Below are 13,749 nucleotides of genomic sequence, written 5' to 3'. Positions count from 1 at the left end.
GTAGATTGTAAGAACCCAAAACAAAATATCTAAAAAGAAAGAAAATATCTAAAAAGTAAAGAAAATATCTTTTAGCGAAATGATCAAATTGCCCTCGCATTATTTTAAAAGGGGAAAATTTGACTTTTTGATCGAGAAAGAATTTGGGAATTTCGCTTGCGCCATTGCGTAGAGCGCGGCGAAAGGAGTTTGTAGACACGGAGTAGACCCGAATCGGAGCCGTAACGAAGAAGTTATGGTCTAAAAACCACGAGGGGCAAACTGGTAATTTGGCTAAAAAGTCAGATTTTTATACCCCCTCTCTCTCTCTCTCTCTCTCTCTCTCCCGTCAGCCTCTCTCTCTCCTCCCGCAGCAGCCTCGCCCCGCCCTCTCCTCCTTCCAGCCGTCCTAGCCGCCACCACCGTGCGAACTGATCTCCGGCACCGGTGCCAATCGAAAGCCAGCTCGCCCGCCGTCCTTCCCCGACCAGCACCGGCCGCGGGGGCGCCGGAACCTGGCCGGAATCAGCCATTGTTGCCGTCGGTCGTGTTCGAACTTTCAGTTCGAATATCTCCCTCATTTCTTCACCAAATCTTTCGAGTGAGGTATGGATCTTCACCTATTTTTCATGCTCTAACTGATGGTAGGCTGGGCTTTGATCGATTTTGTCTCTAAATCACTCGATTTTCGACTTGAAGTTTGGCCGAAACTTTGGCCCTTCAAAACTACTGTTTCCGGCCACTTTTTGGGGGTGGTCCAAGAACAAAAGTGACTCCAAATAGGGTGTTTTACCTAGGGTAGAAGTTTGGAGTCTCGGTTCCACGATTTTTCGGCACACCCGAATCGCTTTGGACACCCGATCTGCCCCGCGCGTGTGGCAGCGCGTGGCCCGGGGTGGTGGCACGGCTCTGGCCAGTTTTGAGGTCCTCGTGTCGTCACGAGCGCGTGGGATTTCGCGGATCTCGATTCTGAGTCCGTTTGAGCCCCGAACGGATTTTCCATATCGCGCGATCCGTGGGTGCAGTGTCGTGTAATCGTTGGATCGCGCTGAATTTTGGATATGTCAGTCTACGTGATTTCAGGATCGCGTAGGATTTGACGGATCGCGAATCGGAGTCCCGGATACTCCGGAATCGCGAACCCTGGGGCTAGGGTTAGGGTTTTAAGCGATAACGCGCTTTTGGTCAATCCGACCGTCCGATTCGGACCAAATTCGCAGAACATGGTTCCCGTTGTATGAGAAACCTTCCGGGAAGCTCAGATTGGCCATCGGACACCGTGGACCCCACAGGTCCCGGGTCGGCCGATCTGACGGTTTCTCGCTTAACAGAGCATCGGACCTTCCAAAACCGGTCCCAGTGTCAGGAAGGGCTATTGTGGGCATAGGAGTAATTTGATTTGAAAAGCACGTATTTTTAGGAGCAGGGGGCGGGGTGTTTAGTTGAAATTCGTGTTTTTCAGCAGTTTATTAATTTAATCTTTCGGGGTAATCAGGCACCAGGAGCCCGACAGGATTTTAAAAGGAGACCTCTGAGGGATCAAAGTAGCTCGGACCATCTGTGAGTGGACCTTCTTTCATAAATCAGATTTCATGAATGAATTGATGTGCTTTTATATGAATTGATGTGCTTTTATATAAAATAGATTTTATAAATGATTTTATATCAATAAGTTTTATAAATGAGTTTATTTGAGTAAGTTTCTTCATTCAGTCTTTGAGTAAGTTTTAATACGATTTTGAATATGATCAGTACAGTAGTAATTCTATAAGTCGGTGCTGCTTATTTACCAGTTACAGAAACAGAGTTTGAGTTTTGAATCAGTTAAGACCGCATCACGACTTGAGTTTTACAGTTATTATTTAGATATTTCTTTTTAAAAAGGACTTTATTTTAAAACCACCTCGTACCCGTTTTTCTTTATGGTGATTACCCAGAGTCGGACCGATGTCTACGGACATCCAGTCTGATTATAGTTCAGTAAGTGCACTTGACTTGCCTCACGAGTTTCGGGGACGCTCGGACCGTGAGTGCCAGGATTTGCGGCTCGGCAGACTTGGTGTCCCGAGACCTGCCAGGATTGCGGTTCGGCTGACTTTATGTCCCCGAGACCTGCCAGGATTGCGGATCAGGCTGACTACGGTCCCCTGCATCCTGCCAGAGCGACTCGAGCTGACTTGGTGTCATCGAGGAATCTGCCGGCGGGACAGGCCGATCATAGTCCCCTGATTTTGCCAGTTTGCGGCTCGGGTAAGTCTGTGTGACGCCCGAGACCTGCCAGGGAATTGACGGAAATGACAGGGGTACATACGGGTGGTATTTTCAAAGGATTACTGGTGGTATTTTCAAAGGATTCTGAGTTTTTTTATTAAATGTTGATTTTCAGCTATTATAAATCAGTTTTTCTGATTTTTCGGACATAGATCCCTTTATATTTATTCAGTTATGAAAGGTCTGAGTACAAAGTTTTTATACGCGTTTGATTTCAGTACTTTTATGAAAGCTTTGAATTCAGTGGTTTTTGTATGAAACTTTTAAACTTGAATATGACTGATATAGAATGCCTTGAATTGACTATGCGTGAAGTAGAAAGTAAGTATTCAGTTTTATTTAGTTAAATTTCTTTTTTTACAATGGGGGATATTATGTTTGTGAGAATTGATTTGAAGAACATTATTTTTGTCCACTCACATTTTTAAAACTGTTTTTCGCCCCCAGGCCATAGAGGTACGCGGGATCCACCACCGGGCCAGTCATAGCTTCCGCACCACCAAGTAAGGTAGCGTTGTAGAAAATCCTTTAAACCTTGAGAACTTGAGAGTATGCTCTGATATCCAGTTGAAAATTTAGTGATTAGAGTTGAATTAGTTACTGGAAACATACTGGCAGTTGGGTGTAAATATTTGAGATTGTTTGACAGGTGAAAAATTTTGGGATTGGTCAAAACACAGGGGAGACTCTGCCGAATTTTCGGCAGAAGTCTAAGGGAATTTTAAGAGAAAAGTTAAATTAAGGAGGGTAAAAAGGTCATTTGTGCCCGACATTCGCCCAGTGTCGGACACGCACAGGACTTAGCTCGAGTTCCAAAGTGGAAATTGGGTCGGGTCCTGTCAAGTTACATATAATCTTAGGTTTGGAGAGCACGAATAAGTTAGAAATTAAGCTATATAGCTTGAATATGCACCTAATTATACTAGGCATCAAATCGCAATCTTATTATCATAACTTATTTACCATTATAGTTCGATAAATTGATTTGTTTACAAAATTCATGCATGAACAATTCGTTGAATCCAACCTCACCGAGATGTGCAATCATAGAAAATAGTTTTCAAATTCACCTATATATATTGTAGTCTTTTTAAAAACTAGTGACTCCGAATTCAAGTTTTATACCATGTACAAACCTATAATCCTTCCTTGCCTTCAACAAATTGAATAGATATGGAGAAAGGTTCATTCAAGTCAGCTTTCCTCATTGTGCTCCTTCTTGTTTCATATAATGGTAAAATACTTCTCTCAATTTTTATTTTTGTTACAATGAAAGAGAAATTTATTCTTGACATACTATAATCCGAACGTTAATCCTAACAACCTAGGCTAACCTCAGGGGCTGACTTCTTTGAACAATACAACTGCATATAGGAATTTTTTTCTCCAACCTGGTTGACTTCACTTATTTTGAAAATGTGTATATGTCCTTGATACATCGTTAAAATTATATACTTTAACCTAACAATTGTCGATATTTTCAGCCATAAAGTCGAGTTTAAGTGTATATTTTTGTAACGTAAACTTATGCATAAAGCAGTATGTTCACAATAAAGGCAAAAAACAGTTTTATTATGAATTATGCAAATATTAATTGTGGTAGGTGTGCAATTTGGAGTCAAAGCAAGAGGTCCAGTTACTCGTTATCCGTGCCAAACATCTGCTCTATGCGGCCCATGCACATGCGTCGAGAATTGGTGTAAGTGTCCGCCAGATAAAATATCGAAGTTCATTCTTCAAGACATCTCTACACATCTGCAAGCACAGAAGGAAATGCCATAATCAGCGCTACTTGATACATCAATATATAGCATATACTTACGACATGCACCAAAAATCTTATGTTCTCCCAATATGTTCGTTAAATGTTTGAACGGATAATAAATAACATCACCTTCTTACTTATAGTTTACTTGGTTTGAATTTTTTTATATTTCATAATACTGTGATGATAAAGGTGTGGTACACGAGCAAACGGTGAAGTGATTCTAAATTACCGAACACAACGAAAAAAAGTAATTGAAATAGTGTAACACCAAACAATTTTTGCTAATTAGGCGACAACCTGAAATTCAAAAGTTTATAAGTAATAGTCTTCTATTCTCAAACTGTTGTAGTAAATATGGCAAATATAAGTGATGGTTCTGAATGACCTCTTTTAATCACTCGAAAACAGATAAAGTTGTACAGATAAGGATTACAACGAAGTTAACTACTATAAAATAATTGTATATTTTAGTCTCAAGCACGTAGTTCTGAATCTCAAAACAAGTAAATATTACTAATTTCTTTAGTGTGTGCTAGATATGATTATTTCTTACTAATTTCGTGTTCGATCCACTGAATAACACGAAAGAATTAAAGTTTTAAAAAACAATATCTCTTTGGTTGTCAGTTTTATTTTATTTTATCACCACATAACTCTGTTTTAAATAAACTTGTATCTGTTTCGCATACAAATAATTGGTAAACGAGTTCGGCAACGAAGCGTTTTTGTATTTTAAAAAATGTACCATCAAGGTCCATTAATTCGATAATATATTGGGATTTGATTCTGGCCTTAGTTTCAGTAACATAATATTGAGAAATCGAAATTCCAATCTACCGTGGTTTCATCACAGATTTACTAAAGTTCATTCTTACGTACCAACAAACAATGCCTTCCTTGGAGTCATATATACTTTAATTGCAAGTTGTACTCGTTTAGGTTGCCAAGTTATTTATGGCATGAAACATAATATGTCAATATAGTTACCGTTTTGTTCAACAAATTACTCTCTGGAAAAAAAAAAAAAAATCCTTTCACGAATACGCAATTTATAGGATTTATAGTTATGTACACATGTACATGTGAAAATTAAGTTACAATATTCGACAGTTTGGAAAGCACTGGTAACTTAGAAATTTAAGTTATATTGTTTCAATAATTTAAAGCCACTAATTATATAAGGAATAAAATCGCAATCTTATTATGCCAATTTATTTACCATTATAGTTCGATACATTGATTTTTTATTATAGAAAATCCATACATGAACAATTCTTTGAATTCAATGAGCTCGTCATGGCATTGCTTAACGTCATACTTTTGTACAGTAAATAATGCCAATAATAAAATATATATACTTTGAAACCTAATACGCTAATTTAGTTATCATTCTGGTCGAACAAATTCATCTCTTAAAATAATATTTCTTCTCATGAATACCCAATTTATTTAACTTATCATTTCTAAACATGCATTTACAAAAAATAAGTTACATATAATCTTAGGTTTGGAGAGCACAAATAAGTTAGAAATTAAGCTATATAGCTTGAATATGCACCTGATCATACTAGGCATCAAATCGCAATCTTATTATCATAACTTATTTACCATTATAGTTCGATAAATTGATTCGTTTACAAAATTCAAGCATGAACAATTCGTTGAATCCAACCTCACCGAAATGTGCAATCATAGAAAATAGTTTTCAAATTCACCTATATATATTGTAGTCTTTTTAAAAACTAGTGACTCCGAATTCAAGTTTTATACCACGTACAAACCTATAATCCTTCCTTGCCTTCAACAAATTGAATAGATATGGAGAAAGGTTCATTCAAGTCAGCTTTCCTCATTGTGCTCCTTCTTGTTTCATATAATGGTAAAATACTCCTCTCAATTTTTATTTTTGTTACAATGAAAGAGAAATTTATTCTTGACATACTATAATCCGAACGTTAATCCTAACAACCTAGGCTAACCTCTGGGGCTGACTTCTTTGAACAATACAATTGCATATAGGAATTTTTTTCTCCAACCCGGTTGACTTCACTTATTTTGAAAATGTGTATATGTCCTTGATACATCGTTAAAATTATATACTTTAACCTAACAATTGTCGATATTTTCAGCCATAAAGTCGAGTTGAAGTGTATATTTTTGTAACGTAAACTTATGCATAAAGCAGTATGTTCACAATAAAGGCAAAAAACAGTTTTATTATGAATTATGCAAATATTAATTGTGGTAGGTGTGCAATTTGGAGTCGAAGCAAGAGGTCCAGTTACTCGTTATCCGTGCCAAACATCTGCTCTATGCGGCCCATGCACATGCGTCGAGAATTGGTGTAAGTGTTCGCCAGATAAAATATCGAAGTTCATTCTTCAAGACATCTCTACACCCCCGGAAGCACAGAAGGAAATGCCATAATCATCGCTACTTGATACATCAATATATAGCATATACTTATGACGTGCACCAAAAGTCTTATGTTCTCCCAATATGTTCTTTAAATGTTTGAATGGATAATAAATAACATCACCTTCTTACTTATAGTTTACTTGGTTTGAATTTTTTTATATTTCATAATACTGTGATGATAAAGGTGTGGTACACGAGCAAACAGTGAAGTGATTCGAAATTACCGAACACAAAGAAAAAAAAAGTAATTGAAATAGTGTAACACCTAACAATTTTCGCTAATTAGCCGACAACATGAAATTCAAAAGTTTATAAGAAATAGTCTTCTATTCTCAAACTGTTGTAGTAAGTATGGCAAATATAAGTGATGGTTATGAATGACTTCTTTTAATCATTTGAAAAACAGATAATGTTGTACAGATAAGGATTACGACGAAGTTAACTAATATAAAATAATTGTATATTTTAGTCTCAAGCACGTAGTTTTGAATCTCAAAACAAGTAAATATTACTAATTTCTTTAGTGTGTGCAAAATATGATTATTTCTTACTAATTTCGTGTTCGATCCACCGAATAACACGAAAGAATTAAAGTTTTCAAAAAAATATCTCTTTCGTTGTCATTTTTATTTTATCACCAAATAACTCTGTTTTAAAAAACCTAGTATCTCTTTCGCATACAAAAAATTGGTAAACGAGTTCGGCAACGTAGCATTTTTGTATTTTAAAAAGTGTACCATCAAGGTCCATTAATTCGATAATATATTGGGATTTGACTCTGGCCTTAGTTTCAGTAAGATAATATTGAGAACTCGAAATTCCAATCTACCGTGGTTTCATCGAAGATTTACTAGAGTTCATACTTACGTACCAACAAACAACGCCGTCCTTGGAGTCATATATACTTTATTTGCAAGTTGTACTCGTTTAGGTTGCCAAGTTATTTATGGCATGAAACATAATATGTCAATGTAGTTACCGTTTTGTTCAACAAATTAAACTCTGGAAAAAAAAAAAAAAAAACCTCTCAGGAATACGCAATTTATAGGATTTCTAGTTATGTACACATGTACATGTGAAAATTAAGTTACATATATTCGACAGTTTGGAAAGCACTGGTAACTTAGAAATTTAAGTGATATTGTTTCAATAATTTAAAGCCACTAATTATATAAGGAATAAAATCGCAATCTTATTATGCCAATTTATTTACCATTATAGTTCAATACATTGATTTTTTATTATAGAAAATCCATACATGAACAATTCTTTGAATCCAATGCGCTCATCATGGCGTTGCTTAAAGTCATACTTTTGTACAGCAAATAACGCCAATAATAAAATATATATACTTTGAATTAAGGCCGTAATTGTTTTGGCTTGAAACCTAATATGCTAATCTAGTTACCATTCTGGTCGAACAAATTCATCTCTTAAAATAATATTTCCTTTCATGAATACACAATTTATTTAACTTTCCATTTCTAAACATGCATTTACAAAAAATAAGTTACATATAATCTTAGGTTTGGAGAGCACAAATAAGTTAGAAATTAAGCTATATAGCTTGAATATGCACCTAATTATACTAGGCATCAAATCGCAATGTTATTATCATAACTTATTTACCATTATAGTTCGATAAATTGATTTGTTTACAAAATTCATGCATGAACAATTCGTTGAATCCAACCTCACCGAGATGTGCAATCATAGAAAATAGTTTTCAAATTCACCTATATATATATTGTAGTCTTTTTAAAAACTAGTGACTCCGAATTCTAGTTTTATACCACGTATAAACCTATAATCCTTCCTTGCCTTCAACAAATTGAAAAGATATGGAGAAAGGTTCATTCAAGTCAGCTTTCCTCATTGTGCTCCTTCTTGTTTCATATAATGGTACAATACTTCTCTCAATTTTTATTTTTGTTACAATGAAAGAGAAATTTATTCTTGACATACTATAATCCGAACGTTAATCCTAACAACCTAGGCTAACCTCAGGGGCTGACTTCTTTGAACAATGCAACTGCATATAGGAATTTTTTTCTCCAACCTGGCCGACTTCACTTATTTTGAAAATGTGTATATGTCCTTGATACATCGTTAAAATTATATACTTTAACCTAATAATTGTCGATATATTCAGCCATAAAGTCGATTTTAAGTGTATATGCAAAAAGAGGTTTGATCGCGCCATCCGCGATCATTGTGTCCAGGATGGCATGAAACTCCTCATCTTTGCATGGTAGCGGCGGGTACGTCTCTCGGTCCTTCCTTTTGCGTGCGCTGTAGTCATTGGATGGCTTGTCATCTACAGCCAGCGTTTGGTGCGCCTCCTTCTTCTCATTCCTCCAAGTCCTTTGTCCTGTCGGTTTGACAGACATGCTTGTTTTTCTTACTGCTTCCAACAACCTAGAAAATTGACTGATGCAAATGTTTTCCAAATAATTTATATCCATAATGTTTTGATAAAGGTGATGCAGATTTTCTTCTTAGGTTTTTTTTTTTCATAGCAATCTAGGGCGAAAAAGAATCTCGAAACCTTCTGACATACAAAGTCTATGGATCTTCACCATGCTTCTGGCGGGTATTGTTGAGCTGGGTGGCGGTGACTCTTTCCTCGTGCTGAAAGTACTTCTTACAGAACCTGCCTGCCAGATCGTCCCAAGAACGAATAGAGCCTGGTGCCAACGTCGTATACCAGGTATAGGCCCGATCAGTAAGACTTTTTGAAAATTCTCGCAGTCGGAGATTATAGTCACCAGCATGTGGTCCTAAGGCATCGATGAAACGACTAACATGCTCTTTTGGACTCCCCTTCCTTCCATCGAAAAGGACGAAGTTTGGTGTTTCATAGCCTTTGGGGTAAGGCTGTTGGAGTAAGCTTGATGGGTAAGGTGGCTGAGGAATGTATTTCCAGTCCTCTTGGCTTCGACTGAGTTCCCTTTCCAGCATGGCAACGACATCCTCCTGGGTAACGAAAGATGGTCCCTTTTGTTCAGACTCCTTTCCAGCAGCATCAGATTCCTCCTGTGGATGTCGGGTATTTTCTTCGTTTGGCTTAGGAACAGCATTCCTTAGCTCTTTGATGGTGTTCATCATCTCTCTTTGGGTTTCCCCCATAGCCTGCATAGCCGTAATAAGGTCTGTGAGGGTAAAAGCTCCCTCACTTGCACGTTCTTGCTGCCTAGAGGAGGCATTTTGTCGTGATTCGGAATCACCGCGGTCAGATCCGCCTTGAGAGGCCATGGTATTGCTCCTAGTCTTCTTTTTTGGAGGCATTAGCGAAAAAATGGCAGCTTGGTCCCCAGCAGAGTCGCCAATTTATGTTGGGGCCTTTTTGTTCCAGCAGCCTGACGAATGGGCTTGGGCTGCCGTAAGAAGAGAAGTGAGCAAAATTCCCCAAGTGCCTGGGTTCGATACCAAGCGCCTGGAAGAGTGTTTTTCACAGAATCTGATGAAACTGTTACGCAAACACTCTCAAGCTTCCTTCACTAATAGCCCAAACAAACTTAACCAGTTTTGCGGAAGAGCTTGGCTTGGAGAGCATGTGGCATGGGAGCTAGGCTTTCACAGGTTTAGCAATTTTGAGAGAGAGAGATGAGTTTTCCTATGGAGGATGGAGGTTTAGAGCAGGCAAAGGAAGATTTGGCTGGTTTCCTTCCTAATGGAGGAAGAAAACGAATGGAGGAGGAGATGGGGTGGCTTGAGTAGATCTTCCAGCTGCTTGACAATGCTTGGTCGAGCTCTGGAAGTGGGTTGGTTCCTCTGGGTAGCAGAAGTCCTCCCTTTTATAGCCACTCAGGGTTCTAATTTCGTCATAGTTCCCTCCCTCTTTCCATTGTTTTTCCCTACTTCGTCTTCTTTGATGAATCCTATCCGCCCAAGACATATGGGTAAGGAACCCATTTGAGGCTCCGAGGTCTCGGTTTTGCTGGCCCTTCCTCATAAAGGTGAAGAGCCGCTTGCTTTTCTCTCAACTTTTCCTATGCAAGCTGCCAGGACAATGGGAGGGAAAGGAGCTACGTTTTACCCAACGAGTAAACCTCTTACTCGTGTGGATTTCCTCTGGTTTTTAAGATGGTTGCTGTTGACTCTTGGATAGGGACAAGACGTGCTTGGCCAGATATTTTGCAGAGAGTTTGGGCTGGGCTTTTCTTTCCTAGGCTTTGAATTGGTGATATGTGATTCTGGTCAGTCTACTGGGCTTTTCGTCAAGCTGCCGGAAACAGCTTGCCAATTGCACTTTAACAGCATGTTTAGGCCTTCTAATTGTCTTAGCCTTTTCTAACAGGCTTTGCATCTTTTTTCTAAGGTATTGGGTTATGCTCTCTCCTCTCTCATGCTAACCCATGCATTTCGGGCCGAAGAAATAGGCTTGAGTTTTGGGCCCCCCAAAGTGACCCGAAACTACCACTCCCTTGGCTCGTCAATGCGTTTTATGAAAGCCCGTTGCCATCCATACCACAACCCGTTCAAGCAAGCCCCGGGTGATTTTGGTGGCTTGGGCCCACCTAAGCTTGTAACACATCTTGGTGTTCGCATGGCGGTTCCGACACCTATGCTTGTGCTTGGCTTTTTATCCTGTCATCATAGGCCATAGCCGAGTTCAATAGGAGTGAGCATGTTTTTTGTAAAGTTAGCATGTTTTCGGTCTTTCCCGCACGTGCTTGCTTGGCGTGGCATGTGGCTCGTAGTTCGTATTAATTCGTTCCCTAAATTCTCTTGTGTTCACTTGTCCCTATTGGGCCAATAGTCATCTTGGGCTTAGCCCCTTGGATTTTTGGGCCTCAACACTAGTATCTCTTTCGCATACAAAAAATTGGTAAGCGAGTTCGGCAACGTAGCGTTTTTGTATTTTAAAAAATGTACCATCGAGGTCCATTAATTCGATAATATATTGGGATTTGATTCTGGCCTTAGTTTCAGTAAGATAATATTGAGAAATCGAAATTCCAATCTACCGTGGTTTCATCACAGATTTACTAAAGTTCATACTTACGCACCAACAAACAATGCCTTCCTTGGAGTCATATATACTTTAATTGCAAGTTTTACTCGTTTAGGTTGCCAAGTTATTTATGGCATGAAACATAATATGTCAATTTAATTACCGTTTTGTTCAACAAATTAATCTCTGGAAAAAAAAAAAATCCTTTCATGAATACGCAATTTATAGGATTTATAGTTATGTACACATGTACGAGAAATTATACTGTGATACGGTACTACCACGTGGCAGTGCCATGTGGTAGTACGGACTAATAAAATTATGACATCTGGCATTACTGTTATTAGAGAGAGAGAGAGGAGTTTCATTAGAACGACTGTTAACGCCGTTTACTCTCTTCCTCTCTTTTTTATTTTATTTTTTCTGTTTCTTTCAAAGCAAATAACCCTAACACGTGAATTGTCATTGGAGTCTGCACCAACATTCATAAAATACTTCTGCAGCCAAGAAAAGCAGCCGCCCCAAAAAAATAAAGGACTAGCCTCTGCCAAAATGGATAATGGTAAATCAATCAAACAATCCTTTACTTTATACAGCTTTTTTTTTCCCCCTTATTTCTGCATGTTGTTTCCGATTGCAGGCTATAATTTTTTTTCTCGATTTATGTAGATTGTTCTTTTTAGTATTCCGATAAAGTGAAACTAGATTCACACATAGTTAGTTGCACATATATAGTTTAATTACTTTTTGCATAGCTATTTCGTTAACTTGGCTGTTTGCATGATTTTTTTTTTTTAACAAAAAAAGTAGCACGGAGATGTACTTGTTAATAAGTATTTTATCAACAATTACACTCTTAATTTTTGTTTGTTTTGTTTTTAAAATGATGTTGTGGCGTGTGCAAGCAGTTATTGATATTGAAAGTGAAGAAGAAAATCCAATGATTGTCAATCGTACGGAAAATTTTGAAGAAGATTTGCTTGGAAAAGTTGTGTCCACTGAAGAGGAAGCTTATAATCTCTACAACAGTTATGCTACGAGAACTGGATTTAGTGTTCGAAGGGGACAAAAGAGATATAATACAAAAAAAGTTTTGAGGCAATTTAGTTATTTTTGTTCAAAAGAAGGTTTTCGACTAGATAGTGACCCTTCAGAAGTGAGCATGGCAAACAAATTAGAGACGAGAACAGGTTGCGAAGCTAGAATTCGATTTGCCTTCCAGAATGACAATGGTATGTGGAAAGTTTCTCATTTTGTTTATGAACATAACCATGAACTTGCTATGCCAGAAGAGAGGCAATTTTTGAGATCAAATAGAAAAGTGTCAGAAGCACATTTGGGTGTGATTAAAACCATGATGGATGCAGGAATAAGGACCACAAATACATACTCTTATTTATCAGAAGAAGTTGGTGGGTCTCAAAATGTTGGTTTTACAAAAAGAGATTGCTACAATGTTGTCAATAAGGAGAAAATGGTCATGATTGAAGCAGGTGATGCTCAAAGCTTGATAAACCTTTTCAAGCGCAAACAAGCTGAAGATCCTATGTTCTTTTACACAGTGCAAGTGGATCAAGAAAACCAAATGACAAACTTCTTTTGGAGAGATGGAAGGTCACGAATTGACTATGATTGTTTTGGGGATGTGGTAGTATTTGATACTACATATCGAACTAATAGGTATAACATGATATGCGCTCCTTTTGTTGGCGTCAACCACCATTGGAAAAACGTACTATTCGGTTGTGCTTTTTTATTGGATGAGAAAACTGATTCATTTATTTGGTTATTTGAGACATTTTTAGAATCAATGGGAGGTCGAAAACCGAAGACTATTTTTACTGATCAATGTCAGGCAATGGCAAATGGCATTGAAAAAGTTTTTCCTGGGTATGTCATCGTTTATGCTCGTGGCATATATCTCAAAATGCTGCAAGAAATTTGGGAAGTTATTATGGGAATCCTGAGTTTAACCATATGTTCAACAAGTGTCTTCAAGGATATTGTGAAACAGAATTGGAATTTCAGTCTACTTGGGATGACTTATTGGCAAAATTCAACCTTACAGGCAACCAGTGGTTGAAGACATTGTATAGTCTTCGTGCGAAATGGTGTCCAGTATTTAGCCAACATATTTTCACTGCTAAGATAAAATCTTCACAAAGAAGTGAGAGCACAAATAATGTTTTTCATCAGATGTCTACTAAGACAATGAGTCTTACTCAATTTGTGCATCACTATGATAAACAAGCAGAAAAAATGCGTTCAAGTGAATTAGAAGAATCTTTTCGTTGCAATCAAGGACTCTCTTCTAGAATTGCCAAAAGCAATGGCCTTATGAATCATGCTGCTACTG

At 37.8% G+C, this 13,749-nt stretch overlaps 1 protein-coding gene across 1 annotated transcript; it reads left to right on the top strand.

Annotated features, from left to right (window-relative positions):
- The first annotated feature begins 12,555 nt into the window (after nt 1-12,555).
- On the top strand, nt 12,556-13,476 carry LOC117613067 (protein FAR1-RELATED SEQUENCE 5-like). The gene has a single exon (XM_034341707.1). It carries the CDS (start codon nt 12,556-12,558, stop codon nt 13,474-13,476), a length of 921 nt encoding a protein of 306 aa, XP_034197598.1.
- The last annotated feature ends 273 nt before the right edge of the window (nt 13,477-13,749 follow it).

This window comes from Prunus dulcis, unplaced genomic scaffold (genome assembly GCF_902201215.1).
Source record: "Prunus dulcis unplaced genomic scaffold, ALMONDv2, whole genome shotgun sequence".
NCBI lineage: Eukaryota > Viridiplantae > Streptophyta > Magnoliopsida > Rosales > Rosaceae > Prunus > Prunus dulcis.
The sequence above is the reverse complement of the archived record's forward strand: the minus strand, read 5'-3'. Positions and strand labels throughout refer to the sequence as shown.

Coding starts and splice junctions, on each gene's coding strand:
- LOC117613067 (XM_034341707.1), top strand. CDS start 12,556: ATGGCAAACAAATTAGAGACGAGAACAGGTTGCGAAGCTAGAATTCGA.